Below are 19100 nucleotides of genomic sequence, written 5' to 3'. Positions count from 1 at the left end.
TAGTATTCTGTGTAGTATTGTAGTATTGTAGTAGTCTGTGTAGTATTGTAGTATTCTGTGTACTATTGTAGTATTCTGTGTACTTTTGTAGTATTGTAGTAGTCTGTGTAGTATTGTAGTAGTCTGTGTAGTATTGTAGTATTCTGTGTAGTATTGTAGTATTCTGTGTAGTATTGTAGTATTGTAGTAGTCTGTGTAGTATTGTAGTAGTCTGTGTAGTATTGTAGTATTCTGTGTAGTATTGTAGTATTCTGTGTAGTATTGTAGTATTGTAGTATTCTGTGTGCTATTGTAGTATTCTGTGTAGTATTCTGTGTGCTATTGTAGTATTGTAGTATTCTGTGCAGTATTCTGTGTAGTATTGTAGTACTCTGTGTAGTATTGTAGTATTGTAGTATTCTGTGCAGAATTCTGTGTAGTATTGTAGTACTCTGTGTAGTATTGTAGTATTGTAGTATTCTGTGTAGAATTCTGTGTAGTATTGTACTACTCTGTGTAGTATTGTAGTATTCTGTGTAGTATTGTAGTATTCTGTGTAGTATTGTACTATTGTAGTATTCTGTGTACTATTGTAGTATTGTAGTATTCTGTGGTGTATTGTTGTATTCTGTGTAGTATTGTAGTGTTCTGTGTAGTATTGTAGTATTCTGTGTAGAATTCTGTGTAGTATTGTACTACTCTGTGTAGTATTGTAGTAATCTGTGTAGTATTGTAGTATTCTGTGTAGTATTGTAGTATTCTGTGTAGTATTGTAGTATTCTGTGTAGTATTGTAGTATTGTGGTATTCTGTGTAGTATTGTAGTATTGTGCGTAGTATTCTGTGTAGTATTCTGTGTAGTATTGTAGTATTGTAGTATTCTGTGTAGTGTTGTGGTATTCTGTGTAGTATTGTAGTAATCTGTGTAGTATTGTAGTATTCTGTGTAGTATTGTAGTATTCTGTGTAGTATTGTAGAATTCTGTGTAGTATTGTAGTATTGTGGTATTCTGTGTAGTATTGTAGTATTCTGTGTAGTATTGTAGTATTGTAGTATTCTGTGTAGTATTGTAGTACTCTGTGTAGTATTGTAGTATTCTGCGTAGTATTCTGTGTAGTATTGTAGTATTATGTGTAGTATTGTAGTATTCTGTGTAGTATTGTAGTATTGTAGTATTGTAGTAGTCTCTGTAGTATTGTAGTATTGTAGTAGTCTGTGTAGTATTTGTACCTTTGACATAAACGTTGAGTGTGGCGGGCGTGGCACCCTCACGTCCTCCCGCCTGGTAGAACAGGAAGTTGACGCAGTGCGTGTCGTTCTCTTTGAGCGGCGGCAGCAGCAACTGAGCACGCTGACCGCTGTAACGACCCGACGTGTTCACAAACAGGAAGGAGGAACCTGCAGACAGGAAGTGACACCTCATTAACAAACGCAGGCTCCAAAATAGTCTTCAGATACCAGACTCTTCACAATAAAAGTATGAGGTCATAAAATCTGCAGAAAGACAAACAAACAAACAAACAGAAAATGAATTAAATTTGAATCACGTTGGAATCGTCAACTGTTTCATCTCCAGACTTCTTCCCCGAATATCCAAAAATATTATTCTGTCTGTGTGTGTCTGTGTGTGTGTGTGTGTGTGTGTGAGCTGTCAATCATTCTAGTTTCTCTGGATTTACTTTCCTTTATGTCTCAGTTTCTGTGAAACTTTCTATGAAATTCAAATTACTCGTCTTTTTTTTAGTGTGTGTGGGTTGAAGGGCGTCTCCATGGCAACAGCAGGAGAGCAGTAACAGTGAAACATATCTTCAGTGGTTGTACAGCTGTCAGTCAGACTGTTCAAACATTAAAAGTACTGTAAGAACAACAAGGTAACAACAAACAACAACAAATTAAAGCTGCGAGCAGCGATAAACGGGCCCTCGCCTGCACGCGTCGCCTGCACGAGTCGGGCGTGCTGGGGTCGCGTCATGTGTAGACCACACTGTGAAAACTGAATGTAAATCAGATGATGAACACCATAGAAGGCTTACTTCCTGTTCCCAGTAGGGGGCGCTATGAGTCTGACTGATTATTATGACTTAGCTGTGGTCAGACAGGTGTAATGTACAAGTTATGTACAGTTTCCTGTTTCATGGCGAAATGTTGACAACGTAAACTCATAAATATTAAAACTTTTAATCCTAAAGGTGTTTAGATAGTAGTAGTAGTTTCCCAGGATGCCTTGAGGCGCTGTACAAAATGTCGTGTGTTGCAACATCATGGAAAACACTACAATAAAAAAAATTTCTGGTCTCAACCCGCTGTCTCGATCGTGCTGTGGGTTCAGCTCGTGTCAGGGGTCCGGGACCCCGTTAACACCTGGATGCATGTCTATATGTCACATCTGAGGCTTCATTCCGTCACCTCATCACCTGGCGTCACTGTTTTGTCTGAGACGCTCACATTCACTGCATCAGTTGTCTTTAAAAGCAGACAGTTGAAGCGAACTTGAGCAGCTCCTCCTGTGACACATTAAACTGTGACAGTGAAGAGGATTCAGCCTCAGTAACGTCTGTTGGTCCTTTACTCTCCAACACAAACTGTAAAACCACTGATTTCCTCCCCAGAGATCAATTTCATCTGAGAGGAGACTTTTATTTGATTTTATTTCCAGGTTCACAGAGAGTGTGTGTGTGTGTGTGTGTGTGTGTGTGTGTGTGTGTGTGTGTCAGCAGATCAATGGTCCTTGAGGAGAATCGATTAGAAAAACAAGAGTTTTAATCATGGCAGAGAGAAGGGGAGGAGGAGGACAACGAAGAAGAGAGATAAATGAGAGTAAACGAGGAGGAGAGGAGGGGGCGAGCGAGGACAATACAGACTGATGAGGAGAGAGAGAGAGAGAGAGAGAGAGAGAGAGAGAGAACAGTACACACTGATGAGTTCATGCACAGTACGTAAATATGTGTCACGAATGAACATTTGTGTCTAACGATCAGCGAACTGATATCAACCTGCAGCACATTCAATGATCAGTTCTGGTATGGATGAAACTTTTACACCTCTAAGTCTAAAATGTTCTCATTAATCAATATTAAATCACTAATCTATTATCATTAAACAGTGTATAAACTCTAGAGGTATTCTATATTCAATTAATAATCTATAATCATTAATCAGTGTATAAACTCAATCAATAATCTATTATCATTAATCAGTGTATAAACTCTAGAGCTATGTTCTATATTCAATCAATAATCTATAATCATTAATCAGTGTATAAACTCAATCAATAATCTATAATCATTAACAGTGTATAAACTCTATATGTTCTATATGGAGTTGATCAATAATCAATAATCAGAAGCAGTCACACACTGACTGTTTACCATCCACTGTTTAGATCTTGGTGCTTTTTAACTCTAGATTTGAACCAGATGAAGGATTTTAGTCATCGGACGTCTGGATCTTAAGTTATCAGAGAAACAAGCTGAGCTAACGTTAGCAGCAGCTCGGCTCCGGGACGTCCTTTGTCTGTCCACAAATGAAATGAAAATATGACATAAAAAGTCATCAAATGAATGTTTTGGTGTCAGTCCTGTAATATCAGGAGTTTTCTTTATGCAGTCTGGAATGAACCCTGAGAACTCTTCAGAAAGCTTCAGTAGAGGTTGTATGAATTATGACTGTAACGAATGAATGTAAAAGGACAAAGATAATTTAAAGGAAAACGAGTCGTTGCTTTAATAAACTACTTGTTTCCTGCTGTGTTATGATCTGATCATTTATTGATCGATTTATTAGTTCTAATCAGTCATTTGTTGGTGTTTGTCCTCGTCTGCGTCTCTCTCGCTCTCTCTGTGATCAGACTCTGTTCCAGGTCATGTTTCCGTGGATTGTCCTGACTGGTTTGGTCATGTTCGCTGTGTATGTGTGAAAATACGTGTGTGTGTGTGTGTGTGTGTGTGTGTGTGTCTGTACCAGCTGTTTCCGTAGCAACCAAGGAATGTTCTTGAACAAACAGCCGGAGAGGTCGAGCTGCAGCGAACAGTTTACAGATTATAAGTGTGTACAGTCAGAGACAACCCTGAAATACAACTGCATCATCGTCCTGTTTCTGTCGGCTCTTAAACTCTTATGAGAGACTCTCAACAGCCTGCTTGGTGTCAGTGTTTCATTCCAGACTTCATAAAGAAAACTCCTGATTTTACAGTTTTATCACCAAAGCGCCACACACTGTATAATAAACGGTCTGAAATTAGCTCTAAAGACCAAAAGGCTTTAAACATGTTTATTTGTGCTGTAAATTTGGGCATTTTAATACGGGGCCTATGACCGCAAAGTGAATATTCGCCCTTTAATCTGTGTTTAATCTGTGCAGTTTGAGCCCAAAACAAACAGATGTTTCTGAGATTTAACGTCAATGAACGGATCAAAAGGATGCAACAAATGAACAAAAGGAACTTTTAAATTGCTTGTTTTCTGAATGGAGTTTGGTTGATCAGGACGGTGCTAACTGAGTTCACAGTAAAGTAAAAACAACCAAAGTAACAGACAAATATTTTCAGCAGTAGTAACTATAAATATGACTTTTTAAAAATTGGTGGATGGCGGAGTCCGCCACAGCGATAATGACAACAATTAACAATATTGTGGGGATCCCTTTCAGAGCGATCTCATGAACGATTATGTTGTTTACAACTTAATAAGGCTTACATAAAATACACATTAAAAAACATAATTTTATCTGAGACACGCTGCCACACAAAGCAAATTTTCACCTCACATTACTCATGAGAGTAAATATTCTCCCTTTACTCTGTGTCACTAGGGCGGTATGAGCCCAAATTGAACAGATGTTTCTGTGGTTTAATGTCAATAAACGGATCAATAAGATGCTGAAATAACGACATCATGACGCTGAATTCAGTCAGTCTGCAAGACGACGAGCAAACAACTTAAAACTTCCTTTCAATCAGTCTCGTTCTGTGTCAAGACTGCCTCAAGTGGCCGTTAGAGGAACTGCAGGTTTTCTGTTTCATTTGCTGATCATTAAACGTACAGTGTGTAATTCCTGCTCACATCACCACAATAACTGAAGAGGACGTGTAATGAGGCAGTGAAGCAGCTTGGCATCATGGGAGTTGTTGTCTTCACCACCATACTGTTGAAACTGGTTAATTTGATTTGTTCTGTCTGCTGGTTCTACTGGATCTACTGGTTCTACTGGCCCTGCTGGTTCTACTGGTCCTACTGGTTCTACTGGCTCTGGTTCTAATGGTTCCATGGTTCCATGGTTCTAATGGTTCTAATGGTCCTGATGGTTCTGCTGGATCTACTGGTTCTACTGGTTCTACTGGATCTACTGGTTCTACTGGCACTGCTGGTTCTACTGGTTCTATTGGTTCTGTTGGTTCTACTGATTCTACTGATCCTGCTGGTTCTAGTGGTTCTGTTGGTTCTACTGGTCCTGCTGGTTCTACTAGTTCTACTGGTTCTACTGGGTCTAATGGTCCTGCTGGTTCTACTGGCTCTGCTGGTTCTACTGGGTCTAATGGTCCTGCTGGTTCTACTGGCTTTACTGGTTCTACTGATTCTACTGGCTCTACTGGTTCTAATGGTTCTACTGGTCCTGCTGGTTCTACTGGTCCTGCTGTTTCTACTGGTTCTATTGGCTTTACTGGTTCTACTGGTTCTAATGGTTCTACTGGTCCTACTGACTTTACTGGTTCTACTGGTTGTAATGGTTCTACTGGTCCTGCTGGTCCTACTGGTCCTGCTGGTTCTACTGGTCCTGCTGTTTCTACTGGTTCTATTGGCTTTAATGGTTCTACTGGTTCTAATGGTTCTACTGGTCCTACTGACTTTACTGGTTCTACTGGTTGTAATGGTCCTACTGGTCCTGCTGGTTCTACTGGTCCTGCTGTTTCTACTGGTTCTATTGGCTTTACTGGTTCTACTGGTTCTAATGGTTCTACTGGTCCTACTGACTTTACTGGTTCTACTGGTTGTAATGGTCCTACTGGTCCTGCTGGTTCTACTGGTCCTGCTGTTTCTACTGGTTCTATTGGCTTTACTGGTTCTACTGGTTCTAATGGTTCTACTGGTCCTACTGACTTTACTGGTTCTACAAGTTCTGCTGGTTCTGCTGGAGACAGTCAATCAATTATTAGCTCATTAATCGTTCTGAGAGGCAGAGTGTGAGCAGAAGGAAAGAGACAGAAAAACAAACTGCTGATCTCGATCGTGTCTTGGCGGTTCTCTCTCTCGTTAACCTCCCGCCCACCTCTCACCTGTTGGCCAATCACAGACGACCCCTGCCATCTCTAAACCAATCACATCAGACCCAGCTCACACACACACACACACACACACACACACACACACACACACACACACACAGATGGAGGGGGGTAATTCTATTACCAGAGTTATATTGAAACGTGAGGAGAGGCAGCTGCAGCGTATTGACGAGATTTAAACACACACACAACCAGCAGGAAGTGTGTGTGTGTGTGTGTGTGTGTGTGAGCTGGGTCTGATAGCAGTGATTTCAGATCGGACTGGAAGATAAAATGTCTGAAAACACAATCCCAGCCTCACATTACTATAAAATAAAAATATAAACAACCACTGAAGACCAAAGTGTAAATATCAATAATCTATCAATCAATAAACTGAAATTAGGACATTATTATTATCATTATTACAAGTTTTCTGTTAGAAATGTTCAGTTTGGGTCCCCAGCATTGACAATCATTAGCATTAATAATCAGCTATACGGACACTGAAGAGGTTTTGGGATTATTGAGGACTTTCAAAATACAATATGGACGTTTAAACAGGAAGTGGAAATATTTGAACTCCCAGTGGGCTGATTGTGATTCATTCTGAGGTTATTGATCAATATATCACCACAAAGACACAGGTCAATGAGAAACGGCTGCACAGCTAAAAACAAGAAAGAAAAGAAATGCAAAGAAATGTGAAGAAATATTACGTCTGAACATTCACACCAGTGACGCTCCAACGTATTGATCCAATCAATAACCTCTGAATGATTCTGCAGAAGGCGCGCAGCGTTGCCAGGGACACCTCCCACCCAGGACACAGACTGTTTGCCCTCCTCCCCTCTGGGAGGCGCTACAGGTCTCCCCGTTCCCGAACTAGCAGGCTCAGGAACAGCTTTTTTCCATCGCCTGTCAGCCTGCTGAACTCTGGGTCGAGGAGACCTCCCCGAACCCCCCCGAACCCCCCTGAACCCCCCCGGACCCCCCTGAACCCCCCTGGACCCCCCCGGACCCCCCCGAACTCCCCCGGACCCCCCCAAACTCCTCCTGAACCACCCCGAACCCCCCCTGAACCCCCCCGGACCCCCCTGAACCACCCCCGAACCCCCCCTGAACCCCCGGACCCCCCCGGACCCCCCCGAACTCCCCCTGACCCCCCCTGAACTCCTCCCGGACCCCCCGAACCCCCCGAACCACCCCTGAACCCCCTGAACCCCCCTGAACTCCTCCCGGACCCCCCTGAACCCCCCGGACCCCCCCCGGACTCCCCCCGGACCCCCCCTGAACTCCTCCCGGACCCCCCGAACCACCCCGAACCACCCCGAACTCATAATGTAAATATCTGAATTTATTGCCGTTATATTTATTCTGTTAATATTGTTCATAATGTAAATATCTTACCAGCGTATTCATTCATATATCTATAATGTTATTGTTACTTTATCTTTACATATTTCTGTACATTTGTAAATTGCTCTTTACTACTTTGCACTTGTGGTTGATGCTAAGTGCATTCGGTTGTTTGTCCTGTACTTACAGTGACAATAAAGTTGAATCTAATCTAAAAATTCAAATTCAAATTCAACACTTGGACACTTGGATTCAGCATCCGTAATAACCCCCAGAACCAGTCCCATATTGTCCACATCAGACAAACCATTGGATAGCTAGTTAGCTAGAGTTTTACGAACATTGACTAGCGTAACATGTGACTATATATGGCTCCAAAGTGCGGCTCCATTTTTGTTCATTTACAAGTTTTTCAGGAGAATTAGTTTTCTTCTCTTTTGATGGAGCTAAGCTAACAGTTTCCCTCCGCTTCCAGTATGTGTGCTAAGCTAGGCTAACCCCATTCTGGAGCTATATCTGTGCACACAGACATGAAACTGATATCCATCTGACGCTGCAGACCGAGAGGATTTAACCAAATGTCACAGACTGAGCGACCGGCCAATAGGGAGCCAGCGTGTCAGTGTGACCTCTCCTCTGATTGGCTAGATTTGAGTCACGGTCGCTCTGTGTGTTTAAAACTCCCTGAATGAGGCTTTAATTGGTTTTGGCAGGAAGCTGATAGTGGACGCACACACACACACACACACACACACACACACACACACACACAGAGCCATGTCATGTTCAAAGACGGCATGAATCTCCTGCATGCCGACACGCTGATAAACCCTTTAACACACTAATTAACCCAGACACAAACACACACACACACACACACACACACACACACACAATAAACACACAAACACACACTCAGTTTTCCATTTTTTCTCTGCCAAAGTTCAAAACTTCAAACACTGTCTCTCTCTCTCTCTCTCTCTCTCTCTCTCTCTCTCCCTCACTGTGTCTCTATGTCTCTCTCCCTCTCACTCACCTTTAAACACTGTTTACCTGTTGGCTGCAGCGGCGACTGTGTGTGTGTGTGTGTGTTTGTTTACAGCTGTTTGTATTTTCTCACACACACACACACACACACACACACACACACACACACACACACACACACACACAGAAAAGTGGTTTTGACCTCCAGGTCTCTTTAACACAGAAAGGCATTGTGGGAGTTATCACACAACAGACAGAGTGTGTGTGTGCAGCTGGCAGTGAGCTGATAACAGCGCTATTAGAAATATTAATACACCCTGAACCCCCCCGAGACACACACAGCACACACAGTACACACACAGTAAACACACAGTACACATATACAGTACACACTAAAGGCGTGTGTGTGTGTGTGTGTGTGTGTGTGTGTGTGTACTGTGTGTGTTCCCTCTGCTTTGATTGGAGCAAATCAATTCAAGCCTGAGCCCGTGGAGTTTCATTGGCCACAGCTGTGACTGACAGGCAGCACTGACTGAAGAAAACATACAAAAGGAAAGAAACAACCAAAGAACTGCGAGAGAACCTTCAGACAGCAGTAGAACACCAAAGAACAGAACCGTAGAAAAGAAGAACCAGCTGTGTACAATGGTAATCAGAGTGGCACCATTTGTTATCAGTCAATTCAATTTGATTAAAACTGATTAATTATCAAAGATATAATAATATAATGAATAATAACTTCAATTAATATCAAAGTTTCTCGGGGCACCACCCTTAAATACGGGAAACGATAGCCAGTGAGTCAGTTGGTAATTATTTTAATTCTGTGATTTTAATATTTCAGCATATATTTTGGGCCAATACCCAAATATTATATTTCACTCTAAAATTTTCCAAAAGATTGTAAATTTAGAACCACGAGTTTGCCACCGCAGCAGATTTCCCGCTGTACTTAGGTACAAGTACTTTGTGGTGAAATTAATTTATTACAATATTGATCACGTTAACCCTTTAGGCGCCAGGTTTTATTTTGAAAAATACTAGATTTTGACATCTAAATTTGAGGAGGCTCTGGCTTGAAAGTGGTCTGAGATAGAGACAGAGTGTAAACAAATATTGAGAATGACCTGAAGTTTATTTCGGGAGTACATTTCCCTATCTAATTTGCATATTATGACGTCATATGGCTGTGGCCATATTGGGTTATGTAATTTCCATGAAATACCTGATATTTTGAAATATAATATAATAGTATGAGAGTTGAACTTATTTCATCAGATTCACCCCCCTCCATCCATTTGAAACATTGTAAACTAGAACTGTTACTACACCACAAAACTCGTGTAAACAGTAGGCGTTTTTTATGAATTTTTTTTTTTTACCCACCACCATCACCCCTATTGGAGAACACTTTTTCTTTTTCTTTTCTTCTTCTCTTTTTCATCATTATTAGGGACCGAGCACTAACAAGTGCAAGGACCCTTTTGTTCTTCTAGGAATTATTATTTTTCTGCCAGTACGACCGCATATTTGGCCCCCGCAACATGCTCAAAATTTCATGAAAATTTGCACAAAATTCAAACGTAGCAAAAATACCGATAAGACATTGTCCCAGAACGTTTAAGCCACGCCCCCCAGAATCAGCCCCCAAGACACGTAAGGCCCACATGTACGAAAATTGCTACGCATGTGTATCATGATACAACAAGCAGAAAAGCCTCTTGGACCCATGCCCCAAAACCCACAGGAAGTCTGCAATTTCAATTTTTAATTTTCATCATTTTGTGGTCATTTGACTTTTTGGGCTTGTATTTGAACGAACTCCTCCTAGGGAATTTATCGGATCTTCTTCAAAATTGGTCAGTACAGTCAAAACATGGTGCTGAATGAACGCTGTTCATTTTTTCACTGTACGTTGAAGGGCGTGTCCGTGGCGTGCCGTCAAAGTTGGCCATTTTGAACGAATGTCACATTGTGATGTCCTTTTTGGCATTTCAGAGCTTCTATTTTAACTAACTCCTCCTACAGGTTTTATTGGATCTACTTCAAAATTGGTCAGTGCAGTCAGTTTGTTTCGTCCAACATTGTGCCCGTGGCGTGGCGTCCCGTGGCATCCAATTTCAAACCTTCGCCATGAAAGAGGGATTCGTCATAACTTCTGCGTACATGATCCGACTGCAACGAAACTTCACAAGTTTGATAAGAGTCCCGCCCTGAACACGTCTATGTGATAATATTCAGTAAAAGTGAGAGCGCCACCTAGTGGCAACAGGAAGTATCACGTTTTATACTTTCATGTTCTACTCCCAGCAGGATGAGCAGATCCAGCTGAAATTTACTTACGAAATGCAAAACACATTGTTGATGATATGTGTTGACTGTGGTGAGGGGGCGTGTCTGTGGCATGGCAGAAATTTTGATGTACCGCCACGAAACACGAATTCGCTATAACTTGAGTGTACATTGTCCAATCGGCTCCAAACTTCACATGTCTGATAAGAGTCCCGCCCTGAACACATAGTTATAGCGCCACCTAGTGGCAACAAGAAGTGTGAGTTCCCGTCCAATGCTGCTTGCAGCTTTAATTATTATTATTATTATTATTATTAATAATAATATTATTAATATTATCATTATTATCATTATAATATGATAATAACAGTAGGCATCTTATAGCTGCAGAAATCTGTGCCCATCTATCCAGATAAAAGTTTGTAGTATTTGTAATGTGTGGAACCTCCCACCACCACATAGCCCAACAAATGGACAGGCACACTGCTGCGTCGCATGGCTGCACCACTGCCGCGCATGGACGCACTGTGACCGGCGCGGTAGAAAGAGTGAACACTAACGCTGGTCCCAGCGCTATTCAGAATATTTTAATCAGAAATACTTTAATTTACTTTACTTTAACTTTATTCCCACCCCCGCTATTTCTACCACATCCATTAGCTCCCCTACTGATACTACAAGTTCGTGTATCATTTCCTTGAACATTTTGCATTGAAGCATGACGTATTTCTGAGCTAAGGTCTTAGTACGGGATGTCAACTAGTGGAGGGGAGTATGAACAAGATATAACACTCTATTCGGAGAAAACAGCTGTTTGATTCAGTACCGCGTCGTGTCGCAATTTTGCGACTTCGGCGCTTAAAGGGGTAAGCCCTCAGTTTACCTCAAGAGGTTGCTATTGCTGCTAGCTGGACAGTTAATGCCCTGCATATCAGTTAGTGCAGGTGAAATTTATTGTGCCCGCTAGAGCCGCTAGATGGTACTCTAGCTACTACGTAACAGGTAAAGAACTACATTAAAACCAGCTGTCTGCAGGTAGAACAGCAGCAGAACCGGCTGTGTACAGGTAGAACAGCAGAGGAACCGGCTGTGTACAGGTAGAACAGCAGAGGAACCGGCTGTGTACAGGCAGAACAGCAGAGGAACCGGCTGTGTACAGGTAGAACAGCAGAGGAACCGGCTGTGTACAGGCAGAACAGCAGCGGAACCGGCTGTGTACAGGCAGAACAGCAGAGGAACCGGCTGTGTACAGGCGGAACAGCAGAGGAACCGGCTGTGTACAGGTAGAACAGCAGAGGAACCGGCTGTGTACAGGCAGAACAGCAGCGGAACCGGCTGTGTACAGGTAGAACAGCAGAGGAACCGGCTGTGTACAGGTGGAACAGCAGAGGAACCGGCTGTGTACAGGCGGAACAGCAGAGGAACCGGCTGTGTACAGACGGAACAGCAGAGGAACCGGCTGTGTACAGGCGGAACAGCAGAGGAACCGGCTGTGTACAGGCGGAACAGCAGAGGAACCGGCTGTGTACAGGTAGAACAGCAGAGGAACCGGCTGTGTACAGGCGGAACAGCAGAGGAACCGGCTGTGTACAGACGGAACAGCAGAGGAACCGGCTGTGTACAGACGGAACAGCAGAGGAACCGGCTGTGTACAGGTAGAACAGCAGAGGAACCGGCTGTGTACAGGCAGAACCGGCTGATTTGTTTTGCTGTTATTCCACTGTGTTCCTTTAGGGTTAGGGTTAACCTGTCAAATGCAGGTGGACTGTTGCTGTTATTGCTTTGTGCAACAACAAACATTAGAGAACGATATGTTCATCGTGAGGCCACAGAGCGTATCCCATGAGCCTCAGCGACACTGAAAGCTTTATGGGAGCAGTAGTTTTTACAGCTGTAGATGTTGTATAATGTTACTGTCATGCTAAGCTAGCAGCCAGCTGAAACAACCATGGGGACTAAATATATCCATGATGTCACAGTTTGGTTCTGGTCTCTGACACTGATACCGTTGTTTATTTTTATCTTATGGCGAGCATGCGGTCAGGCGCCATAAACCAAACGTAGAAGATCTCGTTAGAACATTCAGAACATGAAAAGAATGTGAGGCTCTGCAGTTTGTTAGAACTCAGCTCGTCTGCAGACCGCTAACGAGTCACAGGAACCAATCAGTGTGTGTGTGTGTGTGTGTGTGTGTGTGTGTGTGTGTGTCTGTGTGTGTGTGTGTGTGTGTGTGTGTGTCTGTGTGTGTCTGTGTGTGTGTGTGTGTGTGTGTGTGTGTGTGTGTGTGTGTGTGTGTGTGTGTGTCTGTGTGTGTCTGTCTGTGTGTGTGTGTGTGTGTCTGTGTGTCTGTGTGTGTGTGTGTGTGTGTGTCTGTGTGTGTCTGTGTGTGTGTGTGTGTGTGTGTGTGTGTGTGTGTGTGTCTGTGTGTCTGTGTGTGTGTGTGTGTGTGTGTGGCAGTAAAGGGTATTAGAGGAGATTACTGTTGTTCACACTGACAGCAGAGAGCGCTACATGGTTCAGATTAGATTGAACTTGTACCATTTATAAGAACATTAAATGGAGCCTGCAATCACTGGTCAATCGATGCCTCAGTGTGTGTGTGTGTGTGTGTGTGTGTGTGTGTGTGTGTGTGTCTGTGTGTGTGTGTGTGTGTGTGTGTGTGTGTGTGTGTGTGTGTGTGTGTGTGTGTGTGTGTGTGTGTGTGTGTGTGTGTGTGTGTGTGTGTGTGTGTGTGTGCGTGTCTGTGTGTGTGTGCGTGTGTGTGTGTCTGTGTGTGTGTGTGTGTGTGTGTCTGTGTGTCTGTGTGTCTGGGTGTGTGTGTGTGTGTGTGTGTGTGTCTGTGTGTCTGTGTGTGTGTGTGTGTCTGTGTGTGTGTCTGTGTGTCTGTGTGTGTGTGTGTCTGTGTGTGTGTGTGTGTGTGTGTGTGTGTGTGTGTGTGTGCGTGTGTGGGTGTGTGTGTCTGTGTGTGTGTGTGCAGTATTAAACCAGGTTCCAGCAGAGAACAGCAGCTGCAGCAGCTCAGACTTTGTTCTTTCCCAGAGTGAGAACACATTAAGAAGTGTGTCTGTTTCAAAGTGAATGAAGTAAAGCAGATGCACATTATGAGGCCCTGCTAGCGCCCCCTACATACTACCCTGGAAATTACCCTGCTGTGTACTGACTGGCTGACAGACCACCAGCTCTTTAAGGTTGGTCAGGGTTAGCACTATAGTGGGCGCTGTATCTCATTTCTACACTAGTTAGCTCACATCTGATAGCTTATGCTAGCAAAATGCTTTTTAATTAGCTAACTAGCTAAGCTAGTAATAATGTAGTACTGTAGTTATAATGTAGTACTGTAGTACTGTAGTTATAATGTAGTACTGTCAGTAGTACTGTAGTACTGTAGTAGTACTGTAGTACTGTAGTTATAATGTAGTACTCTAGTAGTACTGTAGTACTGTAGTTATAATGTAGTACTGTAGATATAATATAGTACTGTAGTACTGTAGTACTGTAGTTATAATGTAGTACTGTATTACTGTAGTACTGTAGTTATAATGTAGTAATGTAGTACTGTAGTTATAATGTAGTACTGTAGTAGTACTGTAGTACTGTAGTTATAATGTAGTACTGTAGTACTGTCGTTATAATGTAGTACTGTAGTACTGTAGTTATGATGCAGTACTGTAGTTATAATGTAGTACTGTAGTACTGTAGTTATAATGTAGTACTGTAGTAGTACTGTAGTTATAATGTAGTACTGTAGTACTATAGTTATAATGTAGTACTGTAGTAGTACTGTAGTACTGTAGTTATAATGTAGTACTGTAGTAGTACTGTAGTTATAATGTAGTACTGTAGTACTGTAGTAGTACTGTATTACTGTAGTTATAATGTAGTACTGTAGTAGCCCTGTAGTTATAATGTAGTACTGTAGTACTGTAGTACTGTAGTAGTACTGTAGTACTGTAGTTATAATGTAGTACTGTAGCAGTACTGTAGTACTGTAGTTATAATGTAGTACTGTAGTACTGTAGTTATGATGTAGTACTGTAGTAGTACTGTAGTACTGTAGTAGTACTGTAGTACTGTAGTACTGTAGTTATAATGTAGTACTGTAGTTATAATGTAGTACTGTAGTACTGTAGTTATAATGTAGTACTGTAGTAGTACTGTAGTTATAATGTAGTACTGTAGTACTGTAGTTATAATGTAGTACTGTAGTAGTACTGTAGTACTGTAGTACTGTAGTTATAATGTAGTACTGTAGTAGTACTGTAGTTATAATGTAGTACTGTAGTACTGTAGTTATAATGTAGTACTGTAGTACTGTAGTAGTACTGTAGTACTGTAGTTATAATGTAGTACTGTAGTAGTACTGTAGTACTGTAGTACTGTAGTTATAATGTAGTACTGTAGTACTGTAGTTATAATGTAGTACTGTAGTACTGTAGTTATAATGTAGTACTGTAGTAGTACTGTAGTTATAATGTAGTACTGTAGTACTGTAGTTATAATGTAGTACTGTAGTAGTACTGTAGTACTGTAGTACTGTAGTTATAATGTAGTACTGTAGTAGTACTGTAGTACTGTAGTAGTACTGTAGTTATAATGTAGTACTGTAGTAGTACTGTAGTACTGTAGTAGTACTGTAGTACTGTAGTTATAATGTAGTACTGTAGTAGTACTGTAGTACTGTAGTTATAATGTAGTACTGTAGTTATAATGTAGTACTGTAGTACTGTAGTTATAATGTAGTACTGTAGTACTGTAGTACTGGAGTTATAATGTAGTACTGTAGTTATAATGTAGTACTGTAGTTATAATGTAGTACTGTAGTACTGTAGTTATGATGTAGTACTGTAGTAGTACTGTAGTACTGTAGTTATAATGTAGTACTGTAGTACTGTAGTTATAATGTAGTACTGTAGTACTGTAGTACTGTAGTTATAATGTAGTACTGTAGTTATAATGTAGTACTGTAGTACTGTAGTACTGCAGTTATAATGTAGTACTGTAGTTATAATGTAGTACTGTAGTACTGTAGTTATAATGTAGTACTGTAGTACTGTAGTACTGCAGTTATAATGTAGTACTGTAGTACTGTAGTACTGCAGTTATAATGTAGTACTGTAGTACTGTAGTACTGTAGTTATAATGTAGTACTGTAGTAGTACTGTAGTTATAATGTAGTACTGTAGTACTGTAGTACTGTTGTTATAATGTAGTACTGTAGTTATAATGTAGTACTGTAGTACTGTAGTTATAATGTAGTACTGTAGTACTGTAGTACTGCAGTTATAATGTAGTACTGTAGTTATAATGTAGTACTGTAGTACTGTAGTTATAATGTAGTACTGTAGTACTGTAGTACTGCAGTTATAATGTAGTACTGTAGTACTGTAGTACTGCAGTTATAATGTAGTACTGTAGTACTGTAGTACTGTAGTTATAATGTAGTACTGTAGTAGTACTGTAGTTATAATGTAGTACTGTAGTACTGTAGTACTGTTGTTATAATGTAGTACTGTAGTTATAATGTAGTACTGTAGTACTGTAGTTATAATGTAGTACTGTAGTACTGTAGTACTGCAGTTATAATGTAGTACTGTAGTTATAATGTAGTACTGTAGTACTGTAGTTATAATGTAGTACTGTAGTACTGTAGTACTGCAGTTATAATGTAGTACTGTAGTACTGTAGTTATAATGTAGTACTGTAGTAGTACTGTAGTACTAGTACACACACAGAGTATCACCAGCTGCAGTCCTGCTCCATCTGTCTCTCTCTCTCTCTCTCTCTCTCTCTCTCTCTCCCTATCTGCCTCCACCTCGCTCTCCCGCTCGTGGTGGAGGGTTAGTTAGATTTAATGCCCTGCCTTGCCCTGCTCCCTGCTCCACATATCAGCCGGGAGGAGATCGACCACAGAGAGGAGGAAGAGGAGGAGGAAGAGGAGGAGCAAGTGTGTGTGTCTGATTGGCTGCAATTAGTCACACACACAAAGCTCCTCTTTATTGAAAAGAAAGGAGGTGACAAACTCCTCTCTCTCCTCTCCACCTCCCCCCTCTCTCCTCCTCTCCTCCTATAAATCATGTTAAACAGGACAGTAACCACCTCCTCTCTGTGTGTCCTCGCTCAGCCTGTCTCTCACGTGATTGGCTCAGTGATTTAAGAGCGCTGCATTCTCATTCGTCAGTGGGTTACGCTCACACACACACTCACACACTCGCTGCTATCTCTCCGGGTTCAGTGTTTCTGTCCGTCTATAACTCAGAGCACAAACTGTGGCAGGTCAATAGGCGATAACACAAAAGCTGCAGCAGCCTTTTCTCTCTCGTGCTGCCTTCAGGAACAAACCGTCCAACTGAGAGGCTGCATTAAAGGAGCAATTGTTCGTCATACTCTGTTCAACACCTCCGTCTGTATTGTATAGCTTCAGTGTATGAACCCAACATGAGTGGCAGCTGAAGCTTTAGAGTGAGTTTCAGCTCACTCTCAGCTTCCCTTTCACAATAAAAGCCATATAAAGCCACTGTACAGCAAACAGCAGACACACAGTGAGAGGCCAGCTGGTGGATAACCAATGAGAATCGGGACCATGGCCTGGCTTTTTCGAGATCATCGGCATCAGCCTATGACACATCTGCAGGCTGCCTCGTCTGTGAGGCAGCCTGCAGCTTTGGGAAGATGGCGAAGACCCCCAAGATCCACTGCACACTGCTGCGACGCATTCAGGGTGGGACCACAGTCGCTGGAGCTGATGGCGCCCGTTCTAGACAATGCTCTTAATTAAACCTGAAGCGCCGCAGAGCGTCCCAGCAGTGCCTCTAGGTAGAATACACAGCTGGTCTTTTTTGGACGGAAGCTGCGACCCCCTCACGTCAACCAGCACAGAGCAGATCACACTGACAGGAAGTCAGTCAATTAGAGGAGATTTTAAAACAGAAACACCATTTGGTTTCCTTTTTACTGACACAGTACACAAGTAAACACCAACAGCTACAACAACAACGTCACGCAGGCAACACGCTCTGAAGACACTCCGCCTCTGAAATGCTCTTGTGGGATTTGAAGACACACGGATCATGTGGGTGTATGTATAGGTGTGTATATATATTGTATATGTTATAATGCACATTCTGAAATCTGCAGCATAACCTAATGTTATTTTATATTTAATAAACATGTATATTAGACTGTAATATGAATGCAATAATGGAAATATATCAGCATTAAATATCAGCCATCAGTCGACCACTGGAAGACACAGATATTTCCCTCCAAACACAGAGCTAAAAGAGAGACAACACTGGACTTCATGTTGCTCAATAACTGCAGGATGTAGAAATTTTAGCTAACATGTTAGCATCATCTACTTCAGTTTTCAGTCTGTACGGAGGGGAATTAGGGCTATGTGGGAAACATTTTCTGTACTTCTGCTGCCATGAAGGGATCCTCATGTTGCTCCGTAACTGCTGGATTATCTTTTGAGAGTCACACATTAATTTTCTGTTTAACTGAATGACAGTAAACGCACCAGCAGTCACAACTTTAAATTGAATAAAGATTTTAACTTCACAGAACCCACAAAGGTTCCCTGAGGAACACCTCCTGCAAGAATGAACAATCCTGCGTGTGCTTACAACAGACAGCTGGACAGACAGACAGACAGGTAGTCAGAGAAGCAGAGAGACAGATGGACAGACCTGCAGGGATCCAGGGGTTGCTGGACGGTCGGTCCCGGGTGTCTCCTTGTTCCCAATCGAAGTCATCCTCTTTGGACTGGACCAGAGTGCAGTCTGGTGACTGACCAGACAGACAGGCTGAAAGACAGACAGAAAGGTGCTCAGTTATTTTGCTCATGCCTCAGAGAGACAGACAGGAAGAGACAGACAGTGACAGAGAGACATTTCAAACACGAATTACAAATCCTTTCTCAAAAGTACGTCTACTTAAAAACCAACACTGTTACCTAACAGCCCCAGAGGTTCCCCGCCATCAAACTCATTGTGTCCATGAGCTATTGTCCAGTGTCTGTTACTACGGTGACATTTACAGACGCTTCTTACTACAGTGACATTTACAGACGCTTGTTACAGATGCTTGTTACTACGGTGACATTTACAGACGCTTGTTACAGATGCTTGTTACTACGGTGACATTTACAGACGCTTGTTACAGATGCTTGTTACTACGGTGACATTTACAGACGCTTGTTACAGATGCTTGTTACTACGGTGAC

The 19100-nt window shown here is 42.0% G+C and overlaps 1 protein-coding gene across 1 annotated transcript in view; it reads right to left on the bottom strand.

Moving 5' to 3' along the window:
- The window catches only part of LOC127355195 (receptor-type tyrosine-protein phosphatase mu), a 137154-nt gene that overhangs the window by 94335 nt on the left and 23719 nt on the right, over window positions 1-19100 (bottom strand). Inside the window, exons 2-3 of the mRNA XM_051385797.1 lie at window positions 18565-18681; window positions 1209-1376 (exon numbers count right to left, since the gene is read on the bottom strand). Of these exons, the coding sequence (XP_051241757.1) occupies window positions 1209-1376; window positions 18565-18681 (285 nt within the window). The remainder of the gene's footprint in view (window positions 1-1208; window positions 1377-18564; window positions 18682-19100) is intronic.

Source organism: Dicentrarchus labrax, unplaced genomic scaffold (genome assembly GCF_905237075.1).
Source record: "Dicentrarchus labrax unplaced genomic scaffold, dlabrax2021, whole genome shotgun sequence".
NCBI lineage: Eukaryota > Metazoa > Chordata > Actinopteri > Moronidae > Dicentrarchus > Dicentrarchus labrax.
Note: the sequence above shows the minus strand (reverse complement) of the source record. Positions and strands in the feature narration are given on the sequence as shown.